Source organism: Daphnia carinata, chromosome 4, assembly GCF_022539665.2.
Source record: "Daphnia carinata strain CSIRO-1 chromosome 4, CSIRO_AGI_Dcar_HiC_V3, whole genome shotgun sequence".
Lineage (NCBI taxonomy): Eukaryota > Metazoa > Arthropoda > Branchiopoda > Diplostraca > Daphniidae > Daphnia > Daphnia carinata.
The window spans coordinates 7,667,807-7,683,838 of record NC_081334.1 but is presented as its reverse complement, the minus strand read 5'-3'; the positions used below and the strand labels follow the sequence as shown (position 1 = coordinate 7,683,838).

General features: G+C 43.0%; 2 protein-coding genes across 2 annotated transcripts; both read right to left on the bottom strand.

Annotated features, from left to right (window-relative positions):
• Positions 1-2,387: 2,387 nt before the first annotated feature.
• Positions 2,388-3,246, bottom strand: LOC130687506 (endocuticle structural glycoprotein SgAbd-2-like). Its single transcript, XM_057510684.1, has 2 exons — positions 3,160-3,246; positions 2,388-3,075 (listed from the first exon to the last, which is right to left on the bottom strand). Exons 1-2 carry the CDS (start codon positions 3,172-3,174, stop codon positions 2,473-2,475), a joined length of 618 nt encoding a protein of 205 aa, XP_057366667.1. The 5' UTR covers positions 3,175-3,246; the 3' UTR covers positions 2,388-2,472.
• Positions 3,247-5,984: 2,738 nt separating this feature from the next.
• On the bottom strand, positions 5,985-9,217 carry LOC130687462 (cell surface glycoprotein 1-like). The gene is made up of 2 exons (XM_057510630.2): positions 9,089-9,217; positions 5,985-9,017 (listed from the first exon to the last, which is right to left on the bottom strand). Exons 1-2 carry the CDS (start codon positions 9,104-9,106, stop codon positions 6,690-6,692), a joined length of 2,346 nt encoding a protein of 781 aa, XP_057366613.1. The 5' UTR covers positions 9,107-9,217; the 3' UTR covers positions 5,985-6,689.
• Positions 9,218-16,032: the final 6,815 nt, after the last annotated feature.

The window sequence follows — 16,032 nt, the reverse complement described above, 5'->3', positions numbered from 1 at the left end:
TTTTTTGTTGTTGTTGTTCTTAAAATACACGATGCCGCATTTATTTCGTATCATAATGGCTGTAAAGGTGCTATAATACAAGTCGGGATTACACGATGCGTGTATGGCTTGTTCGTACTTGCGCATTATCGTTTGCCCAGCTGTGCCGATAATCGAGCTTATTGGACACATAATATCTAAGCTGAGACGCGTGTGAGCTACACACACTTTCAAATGGGCGGGGGGGGGGGGGGGAATATCCAAAAATAAAAAAATAAAAAAAAAAAAAAAAACTTTTCTTTCGTTCGAGAGCATTGCTGTTCAGTTCCCCACAGACTATCGTGAGCCTCTCTCGAAATGAAAACACATAAACAAGTAAACGCAGAGAAGAAAAAAAAAAAGGGGGAAAAAAAAAAACCCCCCAAAAAAAACAATAAGAAGAAAAATAAAGAGATTTAAAAGGAAAGAAAAACAAAACAAACAAAAAAAAAATAATAATAAGAGTTATCGATCGGCTACCGTAGCAAATTTGCAACCATGCACCGAGCTAGAAGGGCGAATCCACCTAATAAATACATTGGATGGACAGTTATTAAATTGTCTTTTATTCTGTTCTTTTCCTCCTTAGTGTGTATATATACATATATATGACGGTAAAAAGGAAGAACAAAGTAAACGCAAAGTTTGAAAAGAAATTTGATTTCAAAAAAAAAAAAATAATAATAATTTGTTTCGATTTTTTTTTTTTTTCGATGCTTGACGTCATTCGATTTCCAATCATCTTCCACGATCGCTAGCTCTGGTGAACTGATTTGGTTGTATCCTGCGCCCGAAACAAAATCCCAATAGAGTCAATAACAAGCTGAGTAAAAAAAAAAAAAAAAAAAAAAAAAATCAAATGTCTCGTTTAGCTATACGTCGATAAAATTCAACGATGACTGGAGACAGAAGATCAATTGACGCAAAAAAATAAAAACAGAATTTCCTTCGTTCTGTTTTGTTTCCCTCTTTAACAGCTTATCTTACGCGTACAACCCACCGCGAATACGGAGACAGCCCACTAAACATCCATCACAATAATCGATTGAACTTCCGGTTACTTGGCAAAATCTATTCTTATATTTTTTGTTTTGCTTATATCAATGTCTTCTTTGACGAGCATCCACGTGCGTCAACGTAAGCCTTTTTTTTTTCCCTAGACGTAACACTCTACTCATGTTGCCATGGACAAAGTAAACAGACAGTCACGTACAGTATATCGTTTGGTCGCGCGCGATGGCGTATCCATCTCGCATTTTTTTTTTGTCATCCAGGAATAGAAATATGACGAAGATGGTTCAGTTCAGGTTCGATATGGGGATGCATAAACTTATTGTGCAGCAATGCCATCCATCAAAATGACCTCTTTTCATCCGCCATGGTGTATTGAAACCCGGTTTCACTTCGTGATCGATTCCAACGCTAACGAAGTAACACTTAACGTAGAAAGGAAAGGATCGTTGATGATCGTGTTCTAGCATTTATTTTTTTTTTTTTGTTTCGCAAAAGAAAGCCATTGCTCACAGTCTCTAGAGTGTGTACGAGGAAATAGCTCCATCTACAAGCTCGTGATTTAGCGAGATCTCCTTAAGAACGTTGAGATTGCCGTACGCAATCAAGCCCGCTATTATTTTCGGAGAAGAAAACAAAAAATTAATTTGTGCGATGTTTCCGTTTAACATTCAAAGGTCACCGTGTTTTTTTGTTTTCATCAAGTAAGTTACTTACGAGGTGATTAGTCTTGCTTTATTGCAGTCGGAGAGGGGCGGGGGCGAACCGCAAAGTGTCTTCAAAACTATCCTCGGCCGAGCAATTTGCTCGTTACATTTAGTCTAACTGATTTATTGCGTTGAACACAGTATATTGTGTTATCATCGAGAAAAGAAGCAAATCGTGATTTGTTGATTCCTTTCGGCAAGCGGAAACAGCAGTGATTTGTATCACTCGCATTCGCTTTTGCCACACAAATTGATGATTCATTGTTGTACAGCCTCGATTTTGCTATAGAGTCTTATACTTACTCTACTTGATTGCTAGGAGAACTACGCACGGGCTTATTTTTTTTTTTTTTTTTTGGTTGAAATCTTTTTCATTCTGAATTGTGAGCCCGGCGCATTTTTCCTTTTCTTCCATCCGCGGGCAATTCAATCAAACTTTGGGTCGCGATTTACGAGGACATTTCGAGCGGCAACGCAGGATAAGTGACGTCGCTGGCAAAGGACCATGTTCTCAGTTAGACCCAACGTTCTTCTTTTTTTTTTTTTTTCCTTGTTAAAACACATCACCCGAGAGAGTCGCATCTTCTCAATTTAGTTCATCACGTTCATCAACTACGTCATTCCCACGCGAGAAATAAAAAACAAAAACAATTGAATTTGCAAATTTTTATTTTCAATTTATATACACGACTATCGTGACTCGTGACTAAAAAAAAAAAGAAGGCCGAAACGACATTTAGAAGAACGGATGTGGGGTGGTAGTGGTGGGATGGAAGACTGGAGCTTCGATCGAGAAACTGAACCCGCGGTGGGCATTGTGATCGATCGTATTGACATGCTGAGGAACAGCCTGTTGTTGTCGGACGTTGGCGAAAGACGGGACGGACAGAGAAGGCGTGGGCAATTGTCTGGCCGGCACGTGAACTGGAGCTGGTTGTTCCACTCTCACTGGACGGGACGTGGTGGGCACTGGGACGGGTCGTGGAGCGGGTCGAGGAACAGGGCGACGAGGATGAGCAACGACTGGCTGTGCGGCAGGCAAAGAAGCGGCACCGGGAACATCAGCAACTGGGATGTGCGAACCGGAAGCTTCAAATCCTTGTCCGGCAGCGTACTCGATCGTCTTCAGCTCGCCGGTCTCGTCGATGTAGCCGTACTTTCCCCTAACGTTTCCCAAGTTGTCGCGGGTCTCTACTTTGAACGTTCCGTCGGCCGCCTCGAATCCGTAAGTGTAGGATCCGTCGTCGTTGACCCTGTTGATCTGTTTCAAGATGGGCACCGGAGTCGTCTGGGCGTTGGCGTAGGCCACCAGCAACAGGACGGACGCAATCAGCATCATCTGCTCAATGTTGAGATAATTTAATTAAAGAAAGCTAAATCGGAAAAAAAAAAAAAAAAAATGATTGAAACGATAACTACTTACATATTTCATCGGCATTTTTCACTTGAGATTGGATGGAAGATTGAACTGGATCAGAGCGAGAGAAGAGACTTGAGAAACTGCTTGTCTTATCCGTTTGATGCGTCGAGGTTTATATATGCGCCCCCAACCAGTGGCCATAGTTGAATTAGATGACCAGAAAGGGAGGAGACTGCTCCGATGGGGAGGGGGGGGGATGTAGGAGGACATTCGTGCAAAGGTCTTCATTTCACGGAGGCACAACGATTCTCTTCCTCGTTCCCAGCTACATACATGTCCACATTGCCCTTGAATTAAAAAAAAAAACCATCGGGGACGACCTTAACGATTCGGGCGTGGTATGAAACTCGTTCGGTCGGTTTGTCTGCTCTTCAATTGCCAATGAGATTACTATCAAGTGGTGCCAGCCAGCGGGATTATCACACATCCAACTGAAGGAAACAAGGACCACCAAATGGGATCACTTCCTCCGAAATGAAAGGAATGAAAAAAAAAAAAAAAAAAACAATTTAAAAAAAAAAAAAAATCGTATTTTGAATCGACTAATTATTCTAATTACCTCAGTGGTGTAACGTGTTTTTAACGGAGCTTTTAAGAAACGTTTAATTTATAAAGGGAGGAAAAACAGGAAAGCTGAGGCTTTTACAGACAAGAATCAAAGCCGTCTAGCACTTTTAATTGTCGAAAGTTTAAATTAGCCCGGGTGTGGTTTAGGTTAACATTAGTGAAAACACGGGAAGAAGCTTTATCCCTTCAGCTGTTCCTACATGTCATTTCCCTGCAAGAAATTGCGTCATTTTTTTTTTTTTTTTTTTTTTGCAATTTGGCACGTGAAACAACGCAATGATTGAAAGCCGTCCTGACTGGCCTTTTGCTTCAAGCTGCCTAGCCTGAAGGGCTACACTTCAAATTGATTTTTCAAAATCTACGTGATTTATTTCGGACAGAGTCACGCACTTCCGCGTTCCAAACATTAGAAATGAACGATGGCTGTCACTTGTAATGACGGCCATCCATCCTCGTCCCTTGCGTACAAATCAATAGGGAAAAGCTCGTGATTGAACCTCAACAACAAACAATTTTAACGCAGTGGTTGTCAAATCGTTCCGTTAATCCCGCAGAAAATATTGTTTCGGTGCGCCTTCCAAACCGCATCAAGAACGATGCGTTTGTATTCTCTCCCTTTTTGCGGTTTGTTGCGGCAGTCAAGCGAGTGAAAGGAGCCATCAAACGCCCAAAAAAAAAATGATGTCGGGCTACAAAAGTAGCGGGAGAGCGCCAATGATGGCGTTGAAATGATTCGCCACTGTTGGTTATATCAGTGGCAATGCTGTAATAATAATAATAATAGCACCATGATTAGCACAACCCCCTCCCCATACATTTTCGAGAGACGAAGACGGCCATACAAGATGGGGATTCCCGTTTCTATCCGGACATAAAAAAAAAAAAAACGACAGCTCTTCTTTCCATTTCTAAGATCGTATTCGGATTTATGAAAACATTTTGGGAGGCATTTAAAATTCGACATCAAAAAGGGCGCAAAGCTTTTTTTGAAAGCGATTGGCGCGAAATTCAAACGAAATGTCGCAAAGCATTTCGTCGTAAAATTTGAAACGATTTCAAATAATGAACGACATCATCCTTCGAACTTGTGAACGCCTTATGACCTCGAGATGATGTAAAAGGGTTTTTGCCTAGGATTCCAACGAAACGTTTCAGCTCTATTTTTTTTAAGGGGGGGGGGGGGGCGAAGGGCAGTGATGTGTATAAGGAATTGTGCGCTAGTTTTGTTGCACAGGAACAATGATTTCCTACAAACTAAATAGAGAAGAAAAAAAAAAGAATGCTGCGAGACCACACCCTCAGTTGATGTATTCAAGGTTGAAAAATTGAAGGTCTTTGTGACTTCGTTTGTTTAACATCTTTGGCTGTTCCTGCTTTTCTTATCATTCAAGCGCACTTTTTCAGACTCATAGATTCTGTTTGCTCTCGGTAAATAGTGAATGTTTATTTCTCCAGGGTTTTTTTTTTTGCCGGTGCTTTTAATTTCCAAGAAAAATGAAACGATTAAAAAAGAAAAGGGAAAGTACTTTGCTATAGACGTAGTCTATGACGTGCGCATTTTCTTCTCTTCACTTTTACCGAAAGAGTGACCTACTAAAAATGCTCAAGTATTTCCCTCTCTAATTCTTCATTTCCATGTGCGTTTGGAAACGAGCCCAACATCTAGAAATTTCACTAGATCACAAAAACATGATCGCATCGCCTTATTTATGCGCAAGGAATTTGCGAGGTCGTTGTTTAGTAGCATATCGTTATACGCCACCCAAAAGAAAAGAAAAAAAAAACAACTGAAAGCTGAGGGAACAACGCGAGCATAATTTGAATAGCCTCGATGGACAGCTGCGATTGGATGCAAACGCCCAAAAAATGTCTGTTTCATTCTCGCTGCCAGCTAGAAAAGAAAACGACAATATTATGCGGCAATGTTGCAATTAAACGAGTATGGAGGGGAAAAAAAAAAATTCAATTCAATTCAAAAAAAAAAGGACAAAATGAAATACACGAGCTGTAAAGTTCCTTTCACTTTTCAGATGTCGGCCAACTCCTTCTCCTCCGGCTGACGCACCGGAATCATTGCTGCTATGATCATCGAAGAAATATAGCGTAAAAAACCTGCTGTTTTATTTTAGGAGGGGGGTTCGTCGCATAACTGCGAAAAGAACAATCGTAAAAAAAAAAAAGAACAAAAAGGGGGGAAAAGAAGGAAACTGTAATAAATCGTACCGATTTTTATAGCATCTCCATCACATAAAAAGTCTTGATTTATTGTATCATATGTATTGTGTGTATTCTCAAATTATTTACATGGTTTCGCGTTAGTCATTATCATCATAAGAGAAAACTGAGCGTGTGTGTGTAACAGATGGGTGGAGGGGTGGGGCGATTAAGAAACAATTCAAGTTAATTTTTTGTTTTTGCGCTTTCTCATCTCCGTACGATCCGAGTGAATTTTCTCTTATAAAGCTATTTCTTTTGTTGTTTGAAGAAAATGAAACGAAGGAGACAGAGAGAGAGAGAGAGAGGAGAGAGAGAGAGTCAACTTTTGGAAAGACGGGCAAAAATCTTTCTCGCCTTTTTTGGTTTGTTTTTTCTGTCCGGCATCGTAAAAATGCGAGCATGTCATTGCGGCAACTCACTTGAGTCGCTTGACTGGTGGTTCTATATATCTCCCTTCCCCCCCCCCTACCATAAACCGAGTTGGTTTAGAGTGTAACCCATTTGTGACGTAATGGGCTTCCGGACTGCCAAGATTTTGTCTTACGAAAAATGATCAAGAGAGAGAAAATAAGCAACAAGGAAAAAAAAAAAATAATGTGGTGACAAGATATTAAAAAAACAAAAAATATGGTAATTAATCAAAATATAAAGAATAGGGATTGCAAAAAAAAAAAAAAAAAAACATATTCTTTTTTTTTTTTTCGAAAATGATAAACTCTTTTTTTTTTGGGGGTAGAGAAAGTTCTTATTTATAGCGTGCTCAAGAAAGAATCGATCTGGCCGCTAGCGAAAGTTGGACGCGCTTCTTGAGGGATCACCCTCGGTGCCTGCGGTTGCTGGAACTGCGGCCTGGCCTGCTGGAACTGACCGGGAAATTGCTGCTCGGCTCTCAAGCGAGGAGCCTGAGGTGGGCCGCCCTGAGGTACGGGGGAGAAGACAACAGCCGGCTGCAGGCGGCGACGCTCGTTCTCTTCCGTGATGCGCTGACGTTCGTCGGCCAGACGCTGCTGTTCCAGCTGCTGTCGGCGAGCTTCCGCTTCCTGGCGAATGCGCTCCTGATCGTTAACGTTGGCCTGCAGTTGTGGGAAAACTGGGCGTTGTTCCTGGAAAGATGGAGACTGGAAGACCTGCGTGTTCTCGTTCAACAGAGGGAATTGCGGACGTTGTTCACGTGGCTGCTCACGGGGCTGTTCCCTGGGCTGTTCTCGGACTTGTTCGGGACGAGGGGTAGTAGACGGAACGAAAGCAATCAGCTGATCGCGGAATCGGAAGTCTTCCTGAGTGGCCGGAATGAACTGTTGGGAGGCTGACTGGAACTGGTTGGTCCTGGGATCGAAAACGAGTTCAGTTGCAAAGCTGCGCTGACCGGTAGCCCTGGGAGGTTCGGGGCGCTCTTCTCTTGGCTGTTCATTGCGCTGGACAAAGACTTCCTCTTCTTCGTCGAAGATTGGACGCTCGGTTGGAGGGGCAGGGCGAGCAGCGACTGGGGTCAATACTGGACGGAAACCTGGGCGAGATGGAAGAGCTCCGCGGATGACTTCCTGTTGGGGAGCGGGTTCCTGTCGCTGCGGGGCGGCCGGTTGGAGTAGAACAACATCTGAGGGTTTGCCATCAAAGTTCAAGACTTCTTGATCAAAAATGGAGACTCCGGGTTGAGGGCGACGGGGTGGTGCAACTGGGGCTTCTTGTTGTTGGGGAACTGGACGAGGCTGAGGAGCCGGACGGGGTTGAGGAGCAGGACGAGGTTGAGGAGCAGGTTCTGCGCGGTTGGCCTCTGGCCGGCTGATGCGTGTAGGGGTGTTCAGGACCGCTTGAATTTCACGCTCTTCCTCATCGATGGGGCTGGCCTGCTGTTGGTTCTGCTGGGCTTGTTGGAAAGTGGGGAAAGATGGGCGGCGTTCAGCGGCTTCTGGACGTTCAGGTTGGGGTCGTACAGGTTGGACTCGTTCGGGTTGGACACGTTCGGGTTGGGGTCGTTCGGGTTGGGGACGTTCAGGTTGAGCACGGGTTGGCTCGGGGCGAGAAACGGGTCGGCTAATGGTAGGACGGGGTGTGTTGGCGGGTCGTCGGACTGGTGCCTGGACAACGGGCTCGTCTTCAAAGGGAGCTTCTTCAGTTTGGACGGCATTCGGATCGCATGGGTTGCCCGTCTCGTAGGTGAATTCACGACGCGTTCCATCTTCTTCGATGTAACCGTATTTACCGCGAACAACGCAATCGAAACCTCGGGTCTCCTCTTTGAACGAGCCATCGGCGTTTTCATAACCGAAAGTGAACGAGCCATCGGGAGAGGTGAACTGGTAGCGACGGACCGTTTCGACCGCTGACTTCTTGAGCTTCTCCTCGGCTTCTACGGTCGTCCTGGTGGACTGCGGACGGACGGGCTTGCTGAGGGCAGGTGCGCGGCTGGGCAATTCAATGTCTACCTGTTGCTCTTGTCTCGTAGGGGTCGCTTGGACGCGTTGGCGAGTGGGTCCAGACAACGGGCGGGGACGGCTTGGCTGGGCTGGTTCAACGGGACGCTGGCGGACTTGCTGGACTTCCTGTTGGACCGGTTCGGCAACGCGTGGCTCTTCAACAGGGACTTCAATCGGCTCAGCTGGACGGAACGGAGGTGGCTGGAAAACGATTGGCTCTTGCACGTTCTTTTCTTCGACAACGGGTCGAAGGACTGGACGGAAGCCCGGACGCGATGGAAGAGCGCCTCGGATCACTTCTTCTTGAGGAGCTTCAGGCCTTTGGATTTCCTGGACAACGGGCTCTTGCGGCTCATCGGTAAAAGCCGGGAAGGTCGGTTCGGTAGCGAACGAAGGTTCAGTAGGCGGTTCGGTCGCTGGAACAGTAGTGGCCACTGGAGCTTCAGTCGTCGTTCTTGGTGATGCTCTTAAGGCCGGTGCGGGAGTAACGCGTGTCCTGGAGACGATGCGACGTCTCGGAGCCACCGATGACGGTGCCCTATTGGTCTGTGATTCTTCAATTAGTTTAGTTCGTCGACTGGCAGCCAATTGGCGTTGTCGGTCACGTTGCGATTGGTCGACTTGGCCCATCACCAAAACTGCTGCAAAAATCAGCAGTGCCTAAAAACAATTATTTCAAAAATGAATCAAAATAATTTTTAAAAAACCATTAGGATTTTGTGAAAACTTACGAATGATTTGAACTGCATGTTGTTTCTCTTTATGTCTTTAAGAAGAGCCGCTGGATTTGATGACCAGTGGTCGACGGAATGCCAACAATCTCTGATCCGTTTTGGGGACCACCTAGCCCTCTTTATATACTTACCACGCCCTGTGAGCCAACTCACCTCTCTCTTTCCTCCCCACCACCTCGCACTTTTGAGATGTGGGCTTGCTCATAGTGTGGGTGGCTCTCTCGTATAACTCCTCCACTGTCGTTGACGACCGCTGGACGGCTTTGCGGGTGCCCGGGAAAGCAAAACTTCTCTTCACTGTGTGTCCTATTAGATGAGAAGGAGGTGCCTGTCGGAGTGCCGGGACAGAGAGTGACGGTGGGTTTGGTCGGGCCAAAAGGCCGGTTCCTTCTTAGCCGAGAGCATCGTTTTCTATGGCCATGTTTCAGGTGTCTGCCGTCGCGTTGCAATGCGCTTTTTTGGCCTCCGTGCCATTTCGCACCGTCATTTACACTCTACACGCACAGTTAAAAGGAAAAAATATAGCCGCATACCCAATGGATGATTGCCTTATCCCCATTCATTTTTAAGACTCGATTTCCCATTCAACTCTCCCGCCTGTGTTTGTTTTGTTTTTCTTTTGTGTTACTCAACTTGATTTCATTGTTCCCACCGGCAACACATTTTGTGGCTATACTTGTTTTTCTTTAATCATGTGTCGTCATTCGGGTAGACTCACGATACCGTTTTTTTTTTTTTCCTTCACGCCCTAGACAACGACGGGCGGTGATTCGCTTTTCGGTGTGACTGCAACGCTCTCCGTCTCCCAAACTTTCTCGAACGTTCTCTAAAAAAAAAAAACGTCAAATTTTAGTATTCGTCCGACGCAATAATTACGAATCAAACCGGAGAAAAAGAGGTCAATGATGATTTTATCGGCATTTTTTTTAGGCTATTAATCGATTCATTACGTGGCTCTTAGACGTCCATGTTGACTGGTTTAAGCATTCACCCATTCGGACGGGATGTACAAAAAAAAAAAAAAAAAAAAACGCCGGAATTTTAAGAATTTGAAAGGAAAGAGAAAATGTGAACGTTTTTTTTTCTAAACGCCAGTGCGTTGATCGGCCTGGATTTTAATAGTGCGGAAACAGGAACTGTTTATCGGTGACTGGCGCATTAGCCATTCGACATATACGGGGAGTCAGGTCGCTTGGGCAAGAAGGGAAAAGGAACGGCAAAAATGAACGACTTGATAACGAAAAGAGAGAAAAGAACAAAAGAGAGAGGAGAAAGCCAAAATAAGAATCGTGATGTTTCTCCAATATGTTCATTATGACGTGAAGGAATATATTTTTGATCGTGAAACGGATGGATAATTTGTTTTGATTCCTTGGATTGTAAGGCCAGATTTACTCGTCATTGTTTTTTGTTTTTTTAAATGTTCATGACTGTTCCAGTTTCTCTTCTGCCCGTTTTTACCGTAGCGTATACAGTCTATATATAGTCAACTTACGAAATAGCGTTCGTGATTTTCCCCAACTATTTCGACGTCCGCGAAAAGCTTTGACCGCTATACAATTTTCAATTTCGATGACCATGTTGGGCTTGAAACCTTCCAGATCTTTCAGCGGCTATTGAATGAACAGATTTAAATCGTCAACGAGTAAAGATCAATCCTCACAATAGCTCAAGGCTTTCCTCGCTTTGTGTAAGACCCCTAACTTGACATCAATTCGGCTCTAGAAGGTTGCACGAATATTGTTGTTGCTATACATAGACGTGCACTCTCTGTGACATTTTTGTCTTTCGTCAGGGCCTGTCCTTTGTGTTTTCTCGAACTATTGAATCTAAAAGCTGATTAGCTGCTCACCTTGGATCGTTCTTAATGCACAGAAGAACACGTCTGAAGAATTCCAGTTGAACGTACAGAATAGGCTATTATGTAAAGCCTAGAATGTTTAACCAAATTTCATCAGGCCCTTTGGAAGTGAAATTTCGTGAAGCTTATTGATTCACGTGTATTGATCACGCAAAAAAAAAAAAAAGGCTTTGTTCTATCTGGTTTTTTACTATGTCTTTGTCGAGATTAGACATATAACAATCTGGGCCAACGGGTGAAATGCGAACTGGTTGAGAAATTCCAGTTGCATGTACACGCTCTCTCCTAGAGAATAATAAAACGATTGTCCGCACGTGGGGCTGTCACATTGAAATTTAAAATCTTTAATTTCCCTGCAGTAGAAAGGAAGAGGAACAATTTTTGTTTTAGACCTCGAAGTTTGAGTTTGAAAAAATCCTCGAGGAAGACCTTTCTCTTTCATGCATATATTTTCGTTTAATGCAGCTTTGTCATTGTATGGAGAAAGACAGACAGATGATTACCTGTTTCCCTATAGAAGCACATGCGACTGGTTTTTGTTTTCTTTTCGAGCCGCTTGTAGGAACGTGAAAGGGAAAGTTTCTTCTTTCTCAATCGGTTCATCGTCGGTAGCGAGCCGCCTTCTTTGAAAACACCTGAACAAAAATACAAGAAAGGCAAACGTGATAGTTGTGTCCCGCGTCCAGAACACCAACAATTTTGGGCTGGGTTTCACGGAGAGAAAATACTAGTTGAAATACAAAGCAGGCAGCCCCTCGAGGAGGATCAAATGGCCCAGATATCCTTTTACAACGCGATGGCCTCAGACCAAAAAATAACAAGAACTAACTAAGAGAAACTAAAAGTGAAAATATAACAAGATAAAATTCGAATCTCAAAGGCCAGCGGCTATTGCGATCACCTGCTGTTTCTCCCGTTTAGACGTTCAGTTATAATGTGTGTAGATATACGCAAGTACAGCACTCTCGCTTTTTAATTTTCATTTTTTTTTATGCTTTTCGAATTCTATGGGGTTTGTTGTAAGATGGCGACAAACGAGAGCCGTTTCCACACTCTGTTATTTCATTGTTTAAGCCTCCAAGGGCGAATGTTTTCGTTCTGATTTCGATTTCTCTTTGAAGTGGGATGGGCCGGTCCGGTATTGAAATCGAACAATTCATTGGAAGCCAGTTGCTGGACTAAGAAATGACTGTTCATTTCCTTTCTCGGAAAATCAAGGAAATGTATAAATATGCCGTGAGAAGCGATTTTTTTTTTGAACGAATTTGGCAGGTTTTGCGAAATTTGGGGTTGACGCAATGGAAGTCATACATAATTGTGAAGCAAGTACGTGTTCTTAAGGGTAATTTATTCATGGAATTCGAAATACCTAATCCGATGAAATCAGTTGAATTTTCACCCTTTTGCAATTGTTCATTTTCATGGGCGCTAATCTTATGAATATTCTGAACAATTTTCATGAATTATTCGCTTTAAATATCCGTTCCTGACATAGCATACCGCACACGTCAATAAACTATTCATTATTCAAATATGTGACTGGAGCTTGGGCCTTAGTAACGCAAGGATTTTCTTTTGAACGACATCGATGACTCCCGCGTGACACGAAGCCCGCCCATTGACAATACCATCTAGCGAACGAATAGAGCCACTGGTATCTTTTGAAAACTTTTGAGTTTGAATCAACCACAGTGAGGTGGCAGCAGCTACTGGTTCGTTCATTTTCTCCCGCGGCTGTTGAACGACTCTCTCATTATTATTCTTTCCTCATTTACCTCTTGTGTAATTAAACAAATATCTGAATAACTAGACTATAATTACACACCATAGATAAAGGGAGGCTGCGAACCATGATTTATGACCTTTTATTATTTTCAATTTCACAGCCCCTATTCACTTTCTTCTTTGCGTTCTGTTTTCTCCAAACTCATTTCACGTGATTGTTGAAACAACACTCTCCATTCTATATAGATAATGGCATGTTTTCTCGCTTTTACCTACCGTAAATTACAGAGGTGTTATTTCAGTATTTGAAAATGCCCGTTTTCTTTTACTGTTTTACGAAAAGAACCAAAAGGAATGGTGGGATTTTTGGATTCTTTAATTGCCTCTAAATACATAGATTGACTGTTGGGGCTAATACCTTCATAGTTCACCTAAAGATCCCACTCCAATAGAGACAAGCATTGCCTGAACGAAGCAGAAGACAAAGGAATTTCAGGAAAATGTCTTCAATTGTATTGCGTTCTCCAGGGTGCAATCATGCAAGGAAATCTACCACACTAAATAAGACTTTTTTTCTTTCTTTTGCCCCCCCCCCCTCTCCCTTGTCTTACAATCTCTTTCAGGAATCAATAGAGCTGAAAACCCAGAAGAAATTACAGTGCAATTCTCTTAGTTTGAGTTTCCATAAAAAGCCATCAAAATAGATTTGGTATATATACACGTACAAGAATGGCCTCGTTGAATTCTGAGGCTGGCGTGAGCTGCCTATCTGTAGAGCGGATCTAGCACAGTAGTCTGTAATGAACCAACAACATTCGTGAGTGCCATATCGGCTTACATCTAACAACGAAATGTCAGTTTGAATAACGAATCGGATCAAGGGCAAGCTACTGATTTTTGCTGGGCCTCGTTCTTTGATTGTAACGAGACGCAAAAATGCCACCCTGTCACGCGTACCACTTTGATTGTTTCAGCCACCGTTCCGAAAAAAATGACGAAAAAAATTCAGAAACAAAAAGAAAAACTAAATTGCACTTAGTTTAGTTCACGTATGCGGAAGAGCTGCAAGTCGTAAAACAATACCGGATGCGGTCGGCCGTACCGAAATGTAAGGAGCCCATGTTTATTGATGAATCCCGCACGCAGCCGAACCGCCATTGTCAAAATAACTCAAGACGGATATGAATTTCAGAATGACAAGCAAACAGACATATGTCATATCCATGTATAGAGAGAAAATATTCCCGTCGCACAAGCTAATTTGGTTAATGACGTTTCATACCTGGCGCCGCTCGTCTTTCGCAATTGGCCCGTAGTTATTAACCGGCCAAAGCCAAAAACAAAAAAAAACATGACGCGCGGTTTTTTATTTTATTTTTTTTTTCTTCTTCTTCTTTCAACGGACACTGGAAGTCAGAAAATGTTGCCTGCACCTCGGCAAGGACGTTGCATTTGCGTGTCACGTTTGGGGGTTGCACGCTGATTATCGGATCTGGAAGTCACGCCGTTCTCTTCTGACTGCGCAGGGACATTTTGATTGACCAACGGACAAGCAACAACAAAGAGAACCTTTGTCAACTAATTTTTTAATAACATGTGCCAACTTCATGCCTAGTCATGCACTCTAACGTACTTTCATGGCCCTTTTTTTTTTGTGTGTCCCTTCTTTTTCCCTTTTAAAAGCGGGAGCTATTGTTGCTCAATCATTTCCGGAAATACGGATACTATAATTAAGCATTTTCTCCGATGGGAAAACAATGCGGATGTCAGATTAAAAAAAAAAAAACGGTGAAGAACAAACAAGGGAAGAGTGAGAGATTGATGCGAAAATGACTAGATTACCTTGGACCAAGTCAAACGACAAGGCTACATCCGTTACCTTGCAATGTGAGCTGCCTTCTTTGCTAGTGACTCTCTTTGGATTCTTTCCCTTCGGCGAAGATGTGCGCAGGGCGCGGTCACTTCGCAACAGAGACCACTGCAATACTTTTCTTTTTTAACATTGATTTCGCACAAAAATGTGTACGTACGTATTCAAAATGGCTTTGAAGATTAATATATAAAAGGTGCATGATCTTGATTCGTTTCTGGGAAAAAAAACTGACACGAACAGTTACAGACACCTGTTTGACCTACGAGGTTGTACCCTAGATTTCCACGGCTCCAGAAATTTGCATTCGAAATTCGTGTCCTTGGTAAGAACAAGAAACTTCTGGTCCTTACGGTTAACGACTGCGGTTGCGGACGGGAAAAAACTCGACGGTGTCCATCGTTGGATCAATTGGAGCTCGACAAATGTCATTCAGTACAGCCCATGGTCACTGATTAATTAGGATATTGAACTGTGCACATTCATCTCTGTAACAAAAATCATTCCCACGCAACTGGCCCCCTCCTCAAAATCTCAAAATCTCGATTTCAACTATCGATATCGAGCCGATATCGCAGTTCTGACGTGGCACACGAATCCACCCGAACATTTGCATCGCCCGGGAACTGCCAAACCCTTAAGAAAGATCCGATTACCTTGGACGCAGAAAAGCCAACACCTTCTGACATATTAGATCTGCGTAAAGAGCTTCCGTTTGAATCATTATGCAAAATAAAATAAAATTAGTGCCTTAGCTTTTGTATTTTTACATTGTTTCGTCCTTGAATGTTTAACTGTGCACAATGAAGCGCGTTAAAAGATTAGAGGGAATCGCATGAAACAAACTGCGAAATAGCCACAGCATTCGAAATGATCGCCGTTAATATCTTAGCCTTGGCATTTTTTTTTATTTGAGGGGTGACATAATTTTAAACAGCTCATTAAACACGCTGTTATTATTCGACTCTTTAATCTTTTTTGTGCCAACGCAAACAGCGAGGGCCAATTTGTCGTGCTCACGACAATTTTCATTGTCGTTGATGTTTTTTTATTTTAGTGAGACGTTCGTGCCCGAGAAATGTTCACGAACACGTCCGTCTCGTCGTACAAGGAGAGGACTACATACTCGTCATTATCTTACACGAAGTCACGGCCATCAATTGTGATTTCCCATTTGAAATGGCGTCCTTTTTAAGACCTGTGAACATCTAGAACAACTTGTGCAGTAAACAAGTGAAGTTGAACATGTACGCTTGTTACTGATATCAATCTTTCGAAAAAAATAAAATAAAAATAGATTAAAATGGGCCATCAAGCGTGTACCCATTCTTGGACAGTGTTATAAAGTACATGAGACTCCAGTCAAAGACGTAGAGTATCTATTAATCTTCTTAGCATGGTCATGCAATCGATGACGAACGATAGACAGCGGAACATGTCGTTCCCCGCTTTTTTTTTTTTCTATGCATTTGTGTCGATTCTCAG